This window comes from Malaclemys terrapin, chromosome 18 (genome assembly GCF_027887155.1).
Source record: "Malaclemys terrapin pileata isolate rMalTer1 chromosome 18, rMalTer1.hap1, whole genome shotgun sequence".
NCBI classification, from domain to species: domain Eukaryota; kingdom Metazoa; phylum Chordata; order Testudines; family Emydidae; genus Malaclemys; species Malaclemys terrapin.
Window position 1 is genome coordinate 23,600,854 of NC_071522.1, and position 19,815 is coordinate 23,620,668.

The 19,815-nt window shown below is 58.3% G+C and overlaps 1 protein-coding gene across 3 annotated transcripts; it reads right to left on the minus strand.

Annotated features, from left to right (window-relative positions):
- Positions 1-1,504: 1,504 nt before the first annotated feature.
- Positions 1,505-10,147, minus strand: LOC128825485 (fibrinogen-like protein 1-like protein). 3 transcript variants are annotated; one of them, XM_054008005.1, is made up of 4 exons: positions 10,038-10,147; positions 9,371-9,468; positions 6,426-6,536; positions 1,505-5,046 (listed from the first exon to the last, which is right to left on the minus strand). In XM_054008005.1, the coding sequence occupies exons 2-4, from the start codon at positions 9,384-9,386 to the stop codon at positions 4,367-4,369; spliced, it is 807 nt and encodes a 268-aa protein (XP_053863980.1). In that variant the 5' UTR covers positions 9,387-9,468; positions 10,038-10,147; the 3' UTR covers positions 1,505-4,366. The 3 variants fall into 3 exon arrangements, with proteins under 3 accessions (XP_053863980.1, XP_053863981.1, XP_053863982.1); XM_054008006.1 differs by lacking the exon at positions 9,371-9,468 and having other exon boundaries at positions 10,038-10,133; XM_054008007.1 differs by lacking the exons at positions 6,426-6,536; positions 9,371-9,468 and having other exon boundaries at positions 10,038-10,112.
- Positions 10,148-19,815: the final 9,668 nt, after the last annotated feature.

Consider the following 19,815-nt stretch of genomic DNA (forward strand, 5'->3'; position numbering starts at 1 on the left):
GATCGGTTATTAATGAGCTCCGTTTCACGTGTGTGGGTCCCCCGCCAGTCCTTACAGTGCCCATCACCGTGGTGTCTGAGTGGCAAACCAAGGGTTTGACGTGTGCATACGAAACTGCCTGACTGGAAGGACGTGGTTTGGTGTGGATCAGTGACTGCTGGGGCGATTGGTGGCAGAAGGCTCTGAGGGCCTGGCTCATTCCGACCTGGCTCTTTCCAATGGCTTCTACAGCTGAGAGCAGCCCAGTCTCCTGCCTGGGTCCGACGCAAACCAGGAAGTACAGGACCACGGTTAATAAGAGCAGCTCAAAAGATCATTTTCGCTGAGCCCAGCCCTGCACAGATTTCCAGCTTAGGTTTGCATTTTCAGCAAAAGTTCTTCTTGATTATTTTCTCCCAACCCCCTTCTGCCTCCATAATAGCCAGCCACCCCGTCAGTCGCATCCTGGGGCGCTCCAGGGACAGCGTGTGTGCGTGTATGTGCATGTCTGTATATATATGTATGTGTACATGTGCGTATGTATGTGTGTACGTGTATGTGCACATGAGTGTGTACATGTACCCCAGTCAGATGTATACATCTGGATTTCCTTTGATCAAGTGCAATGGCAAAGCACCCAATTCCTCTGCCCCCCAACTGCCTTCGCTGCTTTAACGTACAACCTGCTCCGCTGGCACCTCTGACTCCTGAAAGCCCTAACGCTCCCGGGGAGCAGGCCGTGCCCTGCCCTGCCCTGGCTGCCCCGGGTGTTACGTCGGAGGGAATCGTTCCAGATTCCAATGGGTGGCAGGTCCAGGGAAGAGCCTTATCTGGGGGGAGGCTGTACCAGACCCGTCCGATCCAGGCAGGCTCCCAGGTACTCTCTGCTCAGGGCTGATAAGGCTTCTTAGCAGTTTCTCTCCAAACAAATTCCAGTTCAAGACACCTGAGAGCTCCACAGCAGGGCAGCATCCCCAGAGCGCAGCAGGGTGGGGTTAGGGGGAGCAGTCGGTAGCAGCACCTGCCCCTCGTACGGCAGGAGCGAGAAGTGCCAGCCACGTGCTGCCTCCATCCCCAGAGGCCAGGTGAGAGTGAATTCCCGCGTCCCTGCACGATTGGTTCCGTCACTCTTCTACACTTACATGGATTTCCAATGTCAATGTTTCTAACATCAGCTTTGCCAGCTCTCCTTACACTTTTGTCTGCTAGAGCAAAAACCTGAAATGCAGCTACCTCCTCCTGCTGGGTGACTATAGACCTTAATGACAGAGCTCGGAACTGCTTAGTCAAGGGGACTAGCTGCAGCCCCTCGGGTTGCCTGCTCGAAGGTTTGCTGGCCAGGCCACAAGTGGATTCCCTTCCCTGGGAAGCCTTGAGAAACCTTTCACCAATTTCCTGGTGAATACAGTTCCAACCCCCTTGGATCTAAAAACAAGGAGAAATTAACCATCCCCCTCCTTCCTCCCACCAACTCCTGGTGGATCAAGTTCCAAACCTCTTGGATCTTAAAACAAGGAGAAATCAATCAGGTTCTTAAAAAGAAGGCTTTTAATTAAAGAAAAAAGGTAAAAAACATCTCTGTAAAATCAGGATGGAAAATAACTTTACAGGGTAATCAAACTTAAAGAGCAATAGGCCAGAGCAAAACGCTGCGTTAGAAATCGGATTCGAAGTACAGCAAACAGAGGTAAACACTCTAGTAAAAGGTACATTTACATGTTGAGAAAACAAAGTAAAAACTAATACGCCTTGCCTGGCTGTTTACTTACAAGTTTGAAATATGAGAGACTTGTTCAGAAAGATGTGGAGAACCTGGATTGATGTCTGGTCCCTCTCAGTCCCAAGAGCGAATGACTTCCCAAACAAAGAGCACAAACAAAAGCCTTCCCCCCACCAAGATTTGAAAGTATCTTGTCCCCTTATTGGTCCTTTGGGTCAGGTGTCAGCCAGGTTACCTGAGCTTCTTAACCCTTTACAGGGAAAAGGATTTTGGAGTCTCTGGCCAGGAGGGATTTTATAGTACTGTACACAGGACAGCTGTTACCCTTCCCTTTATAGTTATGACAACTCTGGTTATACAGTGCTCTGTACACATCTGTGAAGCAGGAGTGCTGAAACCCCAGTCACAGCCGGGGTCCAGCCCCAGAGAGCGCCAGCCTGGCCCTGGGGGGTGGGGGTGGGAGGGAGACATGGAGAGCAGTTTGGTCCGATGCAGGGCACTGCTGCCAGGTGGCTCATGGGGAGGGGCGGGGGTGGGCTGTGGCGTATGAAGAGTTCAGGTTGTTTTGGAAGGGGAGGGGTAGCCATGTTCAGGGGGGAGTTGGGGTGTGGGTGGGACCCCAAGTTGGGGGGAATGGTGCAGGGGAACCCTGGGTTTGGCAGGGAGCCCCCAGTCAGCAAAACGGCCGAGCGAGCTGGCTGCCCGGGACAGGCTGAGGATGTCCCCGCTTGCAGCGTCATGCTCCAGCCTGGCGAGGGATGGCTGGCTGGGGAAGGCACCAAGCGCAGCCTGCAATGGGCAGAGTGGGGGGTGGGGGTGGCTCCCAGCACGGACAGCGGAGATGGGAGGTGGGAAGGGGAGAGGTCAGTGCCCTGGGCAGGGGGATCCCCCGCTCCCCCACTGCAAAACAGCACACCCCCACTTCACCACCAGCAACCGAGATGGAGGGGACAGCTTAGTGCACGGGGGGGGGGGGGGGGGCGGGGTCCCTGATACTCCCAACTGCAAAATAGCAACCCCTTCCCCCCTGTCTGCACCCCAGATGCTGAGGAGGGAGGAGGAAACCTTCCAGCTGCACCTCAGCGGCTCCCAGCTTCCCTCCCGCTAAAAACATCCCTGTTTCCAAACCTGCCCCCCAAACTCCCCCCTACGCACTCTCTCCATGCAGGCTCTGTCAGGGAGGCCAATTAGACAGGGCCTTGTGTCCTGGGGATGCACTGAAGGGCCATGGTCAGGAGGGGAATGGAAAGATGTAGTTTGCGGGAGGGCAACACCCCTTCACATTCCCCCCCATCTTCACCCCTGCCAGTGGACCAGCCAGGGCTACGTCATGGCCCATCTTTGGGCTACAGCCCACGATTTGGGAGCCCTGCCCGAGGGTGAACTTCATCAGGCCCAGCTGACTTGAATCCATGGCGTTATTCTTTAGCCTGATCTTTCTCTGTTCGGGGTGCTCCTGCCCCTGGCTGTTAGCATTAATGGTGTTCAGCATCTGGTCACAATGAACTTTGATTGAAGTGACTGAAGCCAAACAGGCAGGAAATGCTCAGAGATGCTCAGAGGACGTCAGCCTGACCGATAAATACACTGCTAGGAGCTGGATTATACCATGTGATGGGTGGAGTTAAAATCTCATTGACACAGCTGTGAGGATACACTCTTCATTTAAGACAGCTGGAAGCAACAGGTAAGGGGGCCTCGTGTAGAACAAGCCATGATGGCGTGTGCCCAGAAACTAGCCCCAGGTGGGCAGAGGATGCCACCGAGTGTCGTTCTGAGCTGGTGCGTGTGTGAAAGAGACAAGCCGGGCAGTGCAGCCAGGACACGGAGGCAGAGCAGGAAAGCCGAGCAGAGCCTGTGAGCATGGTGTGATCGTGAGAGGAGCATAGAGAGCTTTTGGGCCAGGTGCTGGCTAAAGAGGCTTGGAGCTGAGAGCAGGGAGGCTAATCCCTGCTGTTGGTTCCTGCTGTGTTTGGAGAAGCAGGACTCTGTATGTTCCTTGTCAATAAACAAGACATCAAAAGATTACCAGACTCCATTGCCAATTTCTGCTCCCCACTGGAACATCCCCAGGGCCCCAAACTTTGACTAGCCCCTTGGGTTGAAGAGGGACACCAATATCTTTATTGTGCGGTTTCGTTGCACGTCTATCTAATCTCCGTGATTTATCAGCAACTAATTACTGTTGCAATGTTTTCTCATGTAATAACCATATTTATTAAAAACACAGAGGCCAGGTTTTTGAACCCAAACTCACCACTGCTAATACATGCAGGATTCAGATGTAAAGTCCTGTCTTTGAGTCATCCCCCATTTAAATGCTCAATGACAGTTGCTAGAAATCCAGTGTCATGATTCATTGATCACTAATGCCAAGGGGCAGTGGCAGGGCTGGGAGAAGCAGAGGTAAATGTGGGTCTAAAGTCGTAGTGAGTGACATGGCTTCCAGTGAGGCAGAGTGGAAGTGGGGGTCCAGTTATACACACCAATCACACTCTTCGTGTCATTCGAACGCATCGGAGGGGTCGGCTCTCAGCATTTATTCCAGGGGATTTACCGTGCAGAACCCAACAGGGAAGGGGGTGAGCAGAGTGGAGGCATTGCAGGGACTGCACTGATTAGGTGGGGGATGGAGCGTTGTGTCTGATCTAATATTGTCTCCCCTTCTCAGCGGCACCGGCTCCCAAGGAGGATGGGCTCCTCCTGCCGGACCCAGCACACGTCTGTTGGCTTAACCAGGATGAGGGAAGACTTGCACTCCCCACTCTTACAGAACCCTGCCCAGTAGATGTAGCCTTTCCCATTGAGCAGGACGTTCTGACACTTGTCGTACCACCAGCCTCCATAGCTACTTGCGCAATTCCCACTGGCCTGGTCCTGATCCTTGTCACTTGTGCTGAACTTCATGTTGTCGTGTATGCCCCCCAGGCCAGAGTGGTAGGTGGTGAGATAGTCCTCGCCGTCCCCAGAGTACCTGCCCAGCCTCAGCGGGTACCCGCTCAGCTCATCCTCGACACTGAAGATGTCGTACTCTGCGTAGCGGGTGTTGTTGGATTTGTCCTCCACGACAAAGCGGACCTTGTAGATGTTCTGCCGCGTGAGCAGGGACAGGTACTCGTTGCCCAGCCAGTAATCCTGCTGCACGTTCCCAAAGCCGTACTTGTAGGTGCTCCAGGACTCCTTCCAGGTGATCTCTGTGTTGTAAGAATTTCTCTGGACAACGGTCCAGCCTTTGCCTTCGGTGTCCATGTCACACCACACCACTCGAGGGGGAGAGCCTGCCGGCTGGATGACATGGACCCCGCTGGGGCTGTCCCTGGGAATGTTGCTGCAGTCTTTGGGGAACCCTGAAATGCCACGAACATCAGGTTAAGGGGGCAGGTGGGGGTGGGGGAGTGAGAGCTAGCTAGCTCGATCAAATCAGCCTGGGGTTACTGGAGGCTGGGTTTTTAGAGGCAGGTCCTGTGTATTTCACAATACTACAGCCACAGAATCCCCCCCGGCCATTCCTGGCCACAGAATCCCGCTCCAGATCTTACACTTTCATTTTACCAATAAAATAAAATAAGAATAGTTTCTTGCTCTGCTGGTTTTGAAGAAACCTTGAAGAGATGAATCAAGTGTAAACCAAGGCTCTGTATCCTTCCTGAGTCCGTACTGCTGAAGAAATCGTTTGGGGAGGGTGGGGGAGACGCTGCCAGATCCATCTCAGCGAATGTCAATTATGAAACCCATCAGTGACAATTTAAATGGGAGTTTTCAAAGAGCCTAAGGGAGTTTGACACCGGACTGTGATTGGAATTCAGTGGGATTTAGGCACCCAACTCTCTGTGGCGCCTTTTAAAATTGCAGACATCCTATCGAGGGGCTTGTCTTAGGGGCGGAAATTGTCCCGAACTATCCTGGTAGAATGAGAGCACTGTGGTTATACTGCTCCTCCCCTCCCCAGGGTCCTCCCTCGAGCCTGAGACCCCCAGCTCCCCTACCCCCCCCCAGACAATCCCCCTGTGTGCCCCTCCCCCATAGCTGAGCCGAGGAGGAGGAGCTGCTGAGCACTGCGGGGGGCAGGGGCTCAGGGCCACCTCTGGAGCTGGCTCGGCCCCTGGCCTGCCTGGGCAAGCCCCTGAGCAGCTCCCAGAGCCACTGGAGGTGTGGGGAGAAGGGAATGAAAACCCCTGACAAGGAGGAACTGGCTCTCCCTGCTGCCTGGACTCTGGGGGCAAGGCTTCTAGGCATGAGCGAGAGATCCCCAGCTGTTAGCTGGGGCTAGCCCTAGTATAGGAGTTGGTTAGATGGAAGGGTAGAACTCCCAGCCAATTTGGGGGGGGTGCCTGGTTCCCACACCCTGCCCTGCGGTTGGCACCAGCGCTCTTCAGTCACTGCCGGGGGCTTGGCAGCCGTTACCGGAGAAAGGGATAACGAAGCTGTGTAAAGCAAACAGCCAGTCGAGCAGCACCTCCCCCACCCCGGCTGGCCCATTCCCAGGCACTGGAGGCCTGCGAATGGGAGTAGTGGGCTCACTAGCGCAGGTCGGCCTTGCGATCCCTTCGGAGAACTCAGCGTTTCTTTGGGCCCAGCGCTGGCGGGGGGGCTGGAAGGTGCATTCAGTGGATAAGTGGATCTAGGGGTGACCCCGGCATGGGGGAGAGGAGCAGAATCAGGCCCACGATGCCCTGATCTCGGATATGGCAGATGATAGAAGCTCTCCGACGGGTTCTCTACTCACCCCTCTTAACCTTCTTGTGGGCCAGGGCCCCGTTGCCCTGCACGGGGGCTACGCAAAGGAGCGCCATCATGGACAGCGCAGACAGAAGCAGGAGAGAGCTGGACTGGAACCCTGCAGGGGACAGAAACCTCTGGACATGAGACCAGGAGAGAGTTTCACAAGTGCCTAAATCCCACTAGACGTCACTGGGATTTAGGCACTCAAGTGACTTAGCCACTCTTGAAAATGTTACCCTTAGACGCTAAGGCCAGAGTTTTCAGAGGGCTCAACTACTGGGCCAGATTTTCAGAAGAGCTCAGCTCCCAGGTAGGCACCACAGGACATGGCTGGATGTTCAAAGGGGCTCAGCATGGGGGGGGGGGGGCCCAAGTCTCTGGAGACGGGGTGAAGCCCACCATTCACCTCTCCCCTGGCCCGGCCACTGTCTCCGTCTCTGCAGCCGGCCCGATTAGCACACAGCTGGGACCCAGCTGCATGGTAAAAACCATTCAAAGATTGCGGCTCCGATGGCCTGGCTCCCGGGTCCCGGGCGGGTCAGGGCCGGCTGGAGCGCTCCCTGTGGTGGGGAAGGAGCTGCCTCCTCTCTCCCCCCGCTGCACCGCTGCAAGGGGAGTGCTGCTCGGAGCAACCCCCTCTGTCCCTGCTCCCCCCATCCACAGTCACTACCACCAGCCGGAGGGCAGTGCCCGCTCACCCACACAGAGACAGCAGCTGGGCAGCCTCCGGCAGGGCTCTGCCCCCCTCAGATGAGTGCCAGGTGAGAGGGGCCCAGGGCACAGAGCTGCTGTGTGCCCCACGCCAGGCATGCTGCCCCCTGCACTGCAGCCCAGCAGCCCAGAGGGGGACACGCTGCTGACACTGCAGCTGTTCTGTGGGCCCAGCTCAGGCCAGGCTTAAAGTGGGCAGAGTCGCCAGGGGCCACAGTCCTGGCCAAAAAGAGTTCAAAATGGAGCCGGGTCCCTGAGGGGTGCACTGTAAGCGCTGCCCTAGCAAGGGCATGGCCATTTATTTCAGCCGGGATTAACATAGACACCCCTCCTCCGCCCCACACATGCTTTTCCCAGGCCATCTTCACAATGACCTTGCCGGGATCAGCAGCCCAGAGCAATCCAGACTCTTGGCCAGAAACCGGCTCATTCACCCCCCGCCCTCCTCCAGGTATATCTATCCCGGCCCTGGTATTACATCTTGTGTAGCTACAGCCCACAGAACGCAGAGCACGGCATATGCAGCCCCCAATGGGAAATAGGTTGAGAACCCTACAGCAGAGGCTCACGTGTGAAGCTCCAGAGGTCCCAAGTTTGATTATAGCTGCTGCCGGCCCATGACAGTTGCAAATTGGCAGCTTTTTGTTGGGTGGGGCGGAGTGTGTGTGTGTGTGTGTGTCAAACCAGAACAGGCTATAGCCGCACTGGAGTCCGGCCGGCACCGTGCTTTCTGTCAGCCATCATTGTATTCATGTGGTGTTGCAAAGTTAGAAAGTCCACAACTAACCCCAAAAGTGACCTATACTTCTGTTAGTCTTAAAGGTGCCACACAACCCTCTGTTACTTTTTACAGATTCAGACTAACACGGCTACCCCTCTGATACTTCCCACAAGTGACCGTGATACAAACATGCAAATGAATTAGAGAGAGAGAGAGAGAACACCGTGTAAACGACACACCGAAACACACTGCTGCAATGGAAACACTTTGCCCAGACATGATCCCCAGACAGATTTCATTGGAAACACCTTCTTTTTGGAGCTGCCTGGACCCCAAATTCTTCAGACAATGTCACAGCCCAAGTAACTGTGACACGCTGCCAGCAATCTCAGGTATCCTTGTGAGAGGGAGGAGAGAGGCGTAACCCCATGGCAGGCAAAGGGTTAACGCTTTAAAGGAAAAGGATTTCAGTGAGTCTGACAAGCCAGAACTACAATGTTTGGAACTGAAGTGAAATACCAATCTGGAGTCACTCATCCTTGAAAACACGCCTCCCCTTCTCCTGACGCCCCAGAGGAGCGGGGACGCTGCCAGCTAGCAGCCGTTCACACACTGTAATAGTCTAAGACACAGAGGGCCTGAGTTCGACCTGTGACCTTGGAAAACTCATTACACTGCACCATACCTCAGTTTCCCCATTTTTAAAACATGGCTTATGCTAGTTCCTTTGTGTTCTAAAGTACTTTGGCCCCAATGCCCAAAGGTACCTGGGGCAGGTCGGGAGGATTCCTGCCTAGGGTCCAGCAGAGCGCTGGGCAGGGGATCCCCGCCAGGCTCCTGGTACCCCATGGCCCCGGGGGCACTCTTTACCCACCAGGAGGCACTGCCAGACTCCTAGCTAGCCAGGCTCATGCTGCAGCATGCACTTGCTGGGGGAAATGCTGCTCCGTTTCAAAGGAAAAGCAGCATGTACCTCACTGCGCCCCCGGCCCTTGTGCCTTGGCCAGGCAAGGTCGGGAAAGCAGAGGATGCACCAGGGATCCCCTCCCCCTTGTGCACCTGCCCGGGCTGAGGGGCGGTTCCAGGTCCAGGGTGACAAACATATCCTGGCTGTTGGGGAAAGCGGTTTCTCCGCTACTTTGCAGCTGTGAGCTATCTACATTTTCTCCATCCTCATCGTCCTCGTACCCCGAACCCGCTTCCCTGTGTGTTTCTCCAGTGAGGGAGTCATAGCACACGGTTGGAGTAGTGGTGGCTGCACCCCCTAGAATGGCATGCAGCTCCGCGTAGAAGCAGCATGTTTGCGGCTCTGCCCCGGACCTTCCGTTTGCTCCTCTGGCTTTGTGGTAGGCTTGCCTTAGCTCCTTAATTTTCACGCGGCACTGCTGTGCGTCCCTGTTATGGCCTCGGTCCTTCGTGGCCTTGGAGACCTTTTCTAATATTTTGCCATTTCTTTTACTGCTTCGGAGTTCAGCTAGCACTGATTCATCTCCCCATATGGCGAGCAGATCCCGTACCTCCCGTTCTGTCCATGCTGGAGCTCTTTTGCGATCCTGGGACTCCATCATGGTTTCCTGTGCTGATGAGCTCTGCATGGTCACCTGTGCTCTCCACGCTGGGCAAACAAGAAATGAAATTCAAACGTTCGTGGGGCTTTTCCTGTCTACCTGGCCAGTGCATCTGAGTTGAGAGTGCTGTCCAGAGCAGTCACAATGAAGCACTGTGGGATAGCTCCCGGAGGCCAATAACGTCGAATTCCGTCCACACTACCCCAATTCCGACCCCCTAAGGCCGATTTTATCGCTAATCCCCTCATCGGAGGTAGAGTAAAGAAACCGGCTTAAAGGGCCCTTTAAGTCGAAAGAAAGGGCTTCGTCGCGTGAACGTGTCCAGGCTTAATTCAATTTAACGCGGCTAAAGTCGACCTAAACTCGTAGTGGAGACCAGGCCTGAGAGGAGTGCAGGCTGCCCCTCTCTATGCGGTAGTTACTGCGTCTGTCTGGGCACGTTCCTTTCTGTGCCCGGGCACTCAGGGCACATGGTGTCCCACAGGGGCCACATAGCATGCCTGCCACTGCACCTCCCCCACGTGCCCACACCGCCTGGGGCTCTGGTGCCCACCACCAGGCTCTGGCCCTACATCTCCAGGCTGTGTGAAATACTGGGCATTTCAATAAAACTCACCCATCCCGACGCTGCAGCTGAGCGGGCGAGTTAGCAACCTGAAGCGTCCCACTTCCACATCAGAAACCAGAGCCGGGGCTCCATGCCTTTATGGGGAAAGCGCCACTCCACACCCAGCTTATCTTGCTTTCTCAACCGCTGGCCTCAAGCCTGGCCTGTGGGCAGGGAGGGAGCCCCCTCCGGAACGTCTGCCCATCCTTTATTTACCGCAGATACCAGATTTCTTGGGCTCCCTCCCTCCTCCCCGAGAAAGCCAACGTTTCTGAAGCCGGGCAGGTGTGAGCCAGGGATTTAATTTCTCAGTGGGACTCTGCGGCATTACCGTACCATCGGCCTTCCAGACGAAGGACGCACTAAATGGAGAGGATCAAGCCAGAGGAGATGGCAGGAACGGGGGTTGTGCAGAACGCGATGGGGGTGTAACACTTGTGCCAGGTGGTATTGGCAGCGACAAGGACGAGAATCAGGATCTCGGGGTTCCTCTTAGCATTGCAAAGCAGAACCAGCTGGAGCGCCCTCCCAGAAATCTGGGAAACTGACCAGCACGCCCTTAACAGGCAGCTGTTCCCCCGTCGCGAGCGCTGAGTCTGAGTCTAACACACGAGAACTTTTATTTAGAGGAGAAAGAAACGCAGCATGAACTGGGGAAACCACCACAAAGTGACTCAGCAGTATGTGAACTGTGAGTGAAACGCCTGCCCTACAATCCATTGGGCAGCAGCCCCTTGCCTCAGTTTCCCAGCTTGGGATGAGAGAGTCCAATGGACGAATGTCCCTTTGGCACACCCCTCCCATTTTCCCTCTGCTGTCCCCTTACCCAGTTTACGGGCCCAGCTCAGCAGAGTTTGAGAGTTCAGGGGGTGTTCGGGGGGGGGGAGGGTTCGCCTCCTGCCCCAGGGAGAGAAGGGGTGGGCCAGGGATGCCTCTGCCTCTGCTCTGCACCGCTGCTGCTCCATGCTGCCGTCTCTGCCTGGAGCTGCGATGCCATGCTGTGAGGGGCCTCCAGCCCGGAGTGAGTCCAGCTCTTAGTGACTTCCCTGCTGTCACTGACTCACAGATCATGCCCACTCTTGGCCCCGCGCGGTCTGTGGGGGGTGCCCCTTTCAGTGAGACAGCCCTTCTCGGGGGTCCACTCTCTCTCGGGGTCAAGCCCCTCCACCTCCTGGAGCCGCACCTCTCTGAGCCTTAGCACGTCTGTCTCTGCTGTGGGCCCCTCAGGGAGTCCACTCGCTCTCGACCCCCAAGGCCTCCACCCCCGAAGGGGTTGATGCCACCCTGTTCTCTAGACCAGAGCGACTCTCAGCCAGCGTAACACAGGAGGGTTTATTGAGAGTTGAACACAGCACAGGAAACTCTCAGGGCCTCAGGCCTGGCCTCCCTCAGCCCAGCACATCCCTCTGCATCCGGGTGGGATCTGCCTGCTTCCCCTATCCAGCCCACAGCCCCCTGCTCCCAGCTGGGCATCTGAGAGCACCGTCCCCAGGCCCCACCTCTGTCCATTGTCTTCTCTCCAGGTAAACAGGGTTGTAAAACGGGGCCTCCTCTCCTCGCTTCTGTCCTCTGGCTGGAACCGGCTGGTTAGGTCACTGGTTCCTCATTCTGCAGCCCATTGTCCGCCCACTGGCCAGAACCGGCTGCGTCTCCTCAGCTGGGCCTCCGGGTCACCAGGTCACCAGTCGCTGGGGTATCCATCCTCCCAGCCATCAGCTGGGTCCCCGAGTCCTCTCTCTGGTCCTCTCCAAAACAAACTCCCTCTCCCCTCACCTCATTAAACCAGTAACACCCAGGGAAACTGAGTCCCACCCCCTCCACATGCAAACCATTGAAACTCCACAAAGAACAAGAAAACCCCCCACTTCGTCACACCTGGCTAGGGAGAACCTCGCTGCTGCTCCCTCCTGTACTGTCTTTCACCACAGCACCGGCTCTACGGTGCCCAGGCAAACTGGCTTCACAGTGTTTTCAGCTCTACGGATCACTGAGAAGAAACCAGGACTTCCAGCTGAGTCCAGTCAGCTCTGTCTTTAAGCACTGGGCAGACCCAACGTTTTTAGGCGCCTTTCACCAAACCCACACACCCGGTGGGAACCCCTCTCCCCACCCGCCTCGGACTTTCAGTTCCATCTGGTATCACTAACCCCTGCTTAGCACGTGGGGTTACAGAGACTGAACCCCCGCTCCCGCCATTGTCCCGACAGGTCACGGCCGGGTGAGGAGATCCCTGAGTGGGATGGGCTGGAGCGAGACTGCGCTGCTGCTGCATCTGTCCCACAGGGAAGAGGATCAAACTGGATTCATTCAGCGACTGTCAAGGCAGCTGCTCTCTGTGTCCCAGCTCTCTGGCTGGGATACAGGGGGCAGGAACTGGTGCATTAGAGGGAACAGCTCCACGTCCGTATAGTTCTGGAAAAGAGCACCCAGGCGGTTCACCCGCATGCACGCTTCTCGACCCTGCAACCTGCCAGCACCTGGCATGCGCCATCGAAATGTGCAACAAAGGACATGAGATGGGACCTGTTTATTTTGTTGCACGTGGCACCAGTTTGCTTAGTGTGATGTGCTCCAGTCTGCTCATTTGGGGACCAGGTTTTGGGATGAGGGGGAGTTTGTGCTGTCACACAAACAATGAAAGAATCTCCCACATGCAATTCATGCTGCCTCCTCCCCCCTGCCCGCACACCCCGAATGCCAGCTGCAGCCGGCCCCATAAGTCTGGCTGCCCCAACAAACTGTTAAAGCAGCTTCCAGTGGATTCTGGCTGATTCTGGCTACGTATCACCCCCATCAGCTGGGCGTGCTGGGACAACCCCATGCACAACAGGGGCAGCAGCACGGCCGCCCTTGCGCTCTGATTGTGACTCGGGATTGTGGGGGCTTCTCACCTGTCCCATGGAAACGTGGCCAAAGGCACCAATTGTCCCTTCATCAAAATGGCGCCATCTCCCACTGCTGCCAGCGGGGCTGAGGCCTGCGCGAGGGCCGCCCTGTCCCCACGCTCTGTCTGCATGTGGCAGGCAGGCTGCCCTCCTGACGCTGGCTGCCACCTCCCGCTGGGCTCCAGGAGGCTGAAGCCGAGCCCACAGGCAGACTGGCTGAGGCCATGGTTCAGGGCCTGGACAGCGCATGGAGACTGTGTGGGGATGTGGGGGGAAGGCTGAGCGGGTTGCAGGGGGGTGTGGGGTCAGGGATAGGGGGCAGGCTGAGGGGGACAGAGGGATATGGGCATGAGGGAGACAGAGTGTGCAGGGGGAACGCTGACAGGGGTAGTAGGTGTGGAGGGCAGGGAGAAGGCTGAGGGGGCCAGGGAGTGTGGGGGGCAGGGGGAAGGCTGAGGGGGGCATGGGGATGGGGCAGAGGGGAGGCTGAGGGGGTTGGAGGTGATCATGTGGGATATAAGAGCGGCTGAGGGAGGTGCAGGGCATGTGGGGGCAGGGGGCAGAAGAATGTGGGGGAAGGTTAAGGGGGCCGGGGTGTGGGGAGCCGAGGGAGGCTGAGGGGGGTACAGGGGGATGGGGACAGGAAGGAGGCTAAGGGAGGCAGGAGGGAGGCTCAGGGAGATGTGGGGGGCAGGGGAGAGGCTAGGGTTTGTGCGCAGAGGACAGTGCTGGGGCTGGCAGATGGGGGGATCATGGCAGCTCTCCCAGCCAGGGAGGTAGGGTGGCCTTCCTCTCCCCCAGCAGCCGGGGCTGGGCCGTGCTGCAACGTTCCCAACTCTCAGGCAGGGCTGGCTCTAATTTTTTTGCCGCCGCAAGCAAAAAAAAAGAGTGCCGCCCTCCATAGCGCCGCCATAACACACGCCCTCAGCACCGCGACGCCACCCCCCCCCGCGGAGTGCCGCGCAGCCAACCACCCCCCCCCCCCGTGGAGCGCTGCCGAACATCCCATTCCCCCGCGGAGCGCCGCGCAGCCAAACACCCCCCCCCCCCCCCGTGGAGCACTGCCGAACCCCCCAGCCCCCCGCGGAGTGCCACCGAACCCCTCAGCCTCCGCGGAGCGCTGCGCAGCCAAACAACACCCCCCCGTGGAGCGCTGCCAAACCCCCCAGCTCCCCGCGGAGTGCCACCGAACCCCTCAGCCTCCGCGGAGCGCTGCGCAGCCGAACAACACCCCCCCGTGGAGTGCTGCGCTGCGCTGCTGAACCCCAACACCGCCACACACATCTCCCACCGAGCACCGCGCCGCCAAACACCCCCCCATGGAGCGCCCCGCCATGCCGCCACCCCCACCCACCCCGGCGGAGCACCGCTGCCGAATCCCACCCCTCAGTGCCCCCCACGCGCCCAGCCGAAGAAACAAAAACAACCCACCCCACCTCCAGCGCCGCCCGACCGAACCCCCCCCAAAAACCCTGAGCACCCCACCACCACCCCAAGATTGGCCGCCCCTTACCAGGTGCCGCCCCAAGCACGTGCTTGGTCGGCTGGTGCCTGGAGCCATCCCTGCTTTCAGGGGCTGAGTGCGGGTCCCGGGCTTTGGGCACCAACAGGAGGAGCTGCCGTGATAGTGGGAGAAGCTCCTCTGACGCCGTGATGTTCAGGGCTGGGCCTGCGGGCAGAGCTCTGTGCGAGAGCCCCGGGGCTGAGGGCACAGACCTGCCCTGCTCTCCCCGCGTGTCTGACCCCATAGCAGAGAGGGTGCCAGGGCAGGGCACGGGGGACCTCAGCAGAGGAGAGGGCGGCGGGAGGCAGAGGAGTGTTGCTGCTGGGTGCAGACAGTACCAGGCAGTGGCTGGCAGTTCCCCTGCCTTACGGGGAGGAGAGGGGAAGTGGAGTCTCCATCGGAGCAGCCAGCAGGAGCTGGGCATTACAGGCTGACTTTTCTACCTGGGATGATCACACCCGTTGGCCGGGGAGTCAAAAGCCGGATGTAAAAACATGCTGTGATTTGTTTTCTTTTTAGAAGAAGGAACCCACCAGCCTCACTGTTCCTTCTCCCCACTCTGGTGAATACTGGGTCACCGCATGGACAAGCCAGTCTGCTGCCTTGCTTCAGGGCTCAGTTTCTTCTTCAGCTGAGGAGAAAGGAACCATGGAACAGCAACGTAACGTCACAGTCCCGTTCCCCACCTGTCCTGTGGGGTCTTCTGGCCTTTCAAGCTACTGGTCAGGGCCTCCCCCAGGCTGCGGGGGGCCACAGGGCCTGCTGGACTCCTCGCAGCCTCTACTGAGGCTACAGGAGAGAGGCCTCTTCAGTTTGCAGAAAGAAAGAAATCTCTGGGGTGAGCACACAGCAGATGTCTATTTTCCCAGGGCCAGATGCTGCCTCCTTGTCACTGGAAGGGCCCGTGTGACCTCTGACCACAGATGAGGGAGGACGCCCAGCCTGGCTAGACAGATTCCTTCGTGCCATGGCTGGGGACAGAAGCCTGCAGCCAAAGCTCACACTGCTGGAAACAACCTGCAGAGGCCTTTCATCTCCCCAGGGTCAGACGTCACCACTAGGAGAATGTGAGCGCCGGAGCTCTGGGGGAGCTGGCCTCAGATAGCATCCCAGGGCACAACCACCTGTGTCAAGTCCATTCTGATTCCACGCTCAGCAGAGATGCAGGGAGCTATGCGGTCAGGAGAGGTGCTGGTCAGAATTTGCCAGTGGAACTGTTTTTCCATCAGAAATTGCCAGCTTGTCAAAATCCAAACGTTTCATGGGAACACGTCGATTTGGACAAACCTTCAGACAGAAAGCAGGCAGGTTTCGCACGGAAAGCTGCTTGGCTCCCTGACAGCTCGCCCGCCTGCCCACCTGCTTGACAGGCTGATGGGGGGCCTGGGCTTCCAGGCTGCCGAGAGAAGCCCTGGCTCCCAAGATCCCAGGGTCCGCGAAACCCTCTCCTCGCAGCGGTAATGTTCTGGTTACTGCACAGCTCTAGGAGGAGGGGAGGTATCCGATGCCCCACAAGCCACCAATCCTCCCTGCCAAGGTCCCAGTAACTACGACAGCCTGTGAGAATATCCTAACCTTTAGGTCACTTTCCCTGCCAGGTGAAAGGGTGCGAGCTGGACCCCTTCCTGCCACCAGAGTCCAGCACTGCCGAGAAAGCCAAGTGTGGACTAAACTAAGCCCCTGGTTAACCCTTTCCCAGAGGAATCCAGAAGCCACTGATAATTGCAGGCTACATGGTGACCTCTCTCTCAGGTCACTCCCCCATCCTGGAATAGGGGTCGGTGAGTCCTGGACGAACGCCGTTCAGGTGGGAACATGCTCCACCTCCCCATGCCGAGGACTACATGAGATGGGTGTAGTGGGCACTCCCGATAAAGGGGACAGTGTGACAGCTGCCTTTCAAATAGGCCCCAGGCATGGGGGGGCCACAGGACCCAATTCCTCTGCCCCCACAACTTTCTTCGCTGCTTTAACGTACAATCACAACCTGCTCCGCTGACACCTCTATTCCGGAAAGCCCTAACGCTCCAGGGGAGCAGGCCGTGCCCTGCCCTGCCCTGGCTGCCCCGGGTGTTACCTCGGAGGGAATCGTTCCAGATTCCAATGGGTGGCAGGTCCAGGGAAGAGCCTTATCTGGGGGGAGGCTGTACCGGACCCGCCCAACCCAGGCAGGCTCCCAGGTACTCTCTGCTCGGGGCTGATAAGGCTCCTTAGCAGTTTCTCTCCAAACAAATTCCAGTTCAAGACACCTGAGAGCTCCACAGCAGGGCAGCATCCCCAGAGCGCAGCAGGGCGGGGGTTAGGGGGAGCAGTCGGTAGCAGCACCTGCCCCTCGTACGGCAGGAGCGAGAAGTGCCAGCCTCTCTGCACAGAGCAGCAGCGTTTAGCCTGGGCCAGACATGCTGCGGTGATGGGTAAGAGCGGGCTCGGAGAGCCAGAGGGTCTGTGGGGCAGCGCTGGGCCCTTCTGCTCCGCACTAGGGCCGGGTGGGCGTGTTCAGCTGGGATTGGAACCCACCAGCACTTGTGGGTGCGAATGTGGGGCTGGAACGCAACGTGGTGCGCTTCCACCTCGCCCGGGGCCAACTGGGGGGAAGGGCAGAGAGACACCTGGGCTGAGACCCCAGCTCCAGGGAGACAGTCACCCCGGCCCAGCCGGCTTAAATTGCCCAGCTGTGTGACAGCCTCCCCATCCCCGAGGGGTCCCCCCCCCCCATATGGCACAGCAGGGTAATGTGCGTACTGAATGGCAGGGGTTGCCAGAGACTGGCTGGGAGAGGCCTTTGGGAATGGAGGAAGCAGCACTAAGGTACATGCCAACCTCCCTACAGGGGAGGGGCCGTGCCCCGCAGGTGTGGGGAAGGGAGCTGGGACACTGCGCGGTGGGTCATTGTCTGGCCCAGGCCCTTCCTAGCAGGAGGCCGAGGCCGAGGCATTTCCTTCAGGTCACCTTCCGCTGCAGCTTGGCCACGGGCCCCCATAGCCACTAGCCCAGCCAGGGATCCCAAGTGGGGATTGTCACGGCTGGCTCCTCCCTGCCGCCAGCAGCTCTTCACTGCCAGGGAATTCCTGAAATCCTGTGTGCCCTCCCCCACCCACCTCCTGGGGCTGTGAGTGCCCCCCCGGAGAGCCCCCCCGAGCTCTGAGTGCCCCTGGCCAGTCCCTCCCCTCAGCCCCCCCCCACTTCCTGGGGCTCTGAGTGCCCTCAGCCAGTCCCCCTCCCACACCCCGGGGCTGAGTGACCTTGGCCAACCCCCGTCCCTTCAGGAGGAACTCCCAGTACCCACCCAGCCCTCACACCTCAGGGTTCCCCTCCCTGCGGCTCTGTGGCCATACCCCCACCAGGGCCGGCTTTAGGCCAATTCAACCAATTCCCCTGAATCGGGCCCCGGGCCCAAGCCCCGGTACGGTGTACCGGCAAGAGCCGGTGCGCTGTACCAGGGTGGCCCGGCTTCCCCAGGGGGCAATTTAAAGGACCTAGGGCTCCCAGCAGGGGCCGGAGCCCCAGGCCCTTTAAATTGCCACCAGACCCCCACTGCTGGAGCCCTGGGGTAGGGCTGCGGGGCTCTGGGGGCTATTTAATAAGTCCGGGGTTCCCGCTGCCTCTACCGCCCCGGCCCTTTAAATAGCCACTGGAGCCCCGCTGCTTCCCCAGGGCTCCCGTGGCTATTTAAAGGGTCGGGGCGGTAGAAGCAGGGGAGCCCTGGGCTCTTTAAATAGCCCCCAGAGCCCTGGGATAGCGGGGGACTCGGGGGCTATTTAAAGGGCCGGGGCTCCAGCTGCCTCTGCTGCACCCCGTCCCCGCACCAGCCCCGCACCCCCTGCCCGGCCCGCAGCCAGTCCCGTCTCCAGCCAGCCCTGCACCCCCTGTCCGCAGCCAGCCCCTGCTGCACCCCTGCCCTACCTCCAGCCCCGCCTGCCCTGTTCTGCCCGCACCAGCCCTGCCCCCTGCCCTGCCTGCAGCCATCCCTGCACCCCGTGCTCACAGCCAGCCTCTGTCGCACCCCCTGCCCTGTCTCCAGGCAACCCCTGCCGCACCCCCCTGCGGCCCTGCGCAAAGCCAGCCAGCCCCACACACCCCTGTCTCCAGCCAGCCCCGCACCCCTTGCCCTGCCTGCAGCCAGACCCTACCTCCAGTGAGCCCCTGCCCTGCCTCCAGCCAGCCCCATGTCCACTGGTGCCCTGCAGTTCCCAGGGCAGTAACCCTGCACACCTGCTTCAATGAGGGGGGCAGGGAGCAGCTGGGACCCACACATGTGCACACCACTAGGGTGACCAGACAGCAAGTGTGAAAAATCGGGACAGGGGGTGGGGGATAATAGGATCCTATAAGAAAAAGACCCAAAAATCGGGACTGTCCCTATAAAATCAGGACATCTGGTCACCCTAGCACACCCCCAGGGAGTGGCGGGGACCCACACACGTGAAACGGAGCTCATTAATAACCGATCAACAGCATATATGATGCAATGTACATAATATATAATTTTATTATTTATACAGTTATAGAAAGTAAATAATACATGGAAGAAATGAAAGGCTTTTTTTCACATTATTTTTTTTGTTAGTCATCCCTGCCGGGGCCCCGCCAAAAATGTTTGAATTGGGCCCCGCCCTTCCTAAAGCCGGCCCTGCTGGAGAGAACAGGAGGATTCAGTCAGCAGGGGCTGCCGATCCGTCCCATTCACCAGGGCTGCCATCCTGCGGCTTCAGCATTAGTGGCTGGGGTGACTTGGGGAAAGATCTCAACCTCCCCACATCCCACTTCACTGCTGCCAGAATCCCTCCTGCCCCCACGCTACAGTCCCCTCCCTACCCAACCTGGGTGGGGCTGGAGGAGAGGGGTCTGAGAACTTGAGCTGTGGATTGGAGGTGGAACAGCTGTCAGGGGCACTGAGGGGGAGGTGGCAGGAGCTCCCCGTACAAGGAGGGGGGTTGCCACTGGAGGTCACTAGAAAGGACAACAAGACTCCATCCTGGGGGTCAGGAGGGGGAATCCATTCCTCAGAGGTGGGCAGGGGCTGGGTGGAAATGCTGCTGGTTCCAGGGGCCGTTAATCCCCCCTGATTCCTCAGAGGCGTCTGAGTCTCAGACAGGTTCTCGTTCCCTTGCAGCAGGAGGACGTCACGGCCAATGTGATGCGCCAGCTCCGTATCATGGGGCACTTGCGCCAGGTGCCCGAGGCGCTGCAGGGCCTGTGCCTCTGAGGCCACCAGGAACTCCCGCTCCCTGCTGCAGGTACTGCTCTGGCTCTCTGTAAATGGGGAGCTAGTGGAAGGGGAAATGGAGCCCCCTGGCACTCACAGAAAGCTGATTACAGAATGAACCCGAACTGAGAGGCACCATATCCGCCCCCGTAAAGAGCCAGACTTCAGTGGTGATACAGTCCTGCTGGGGTA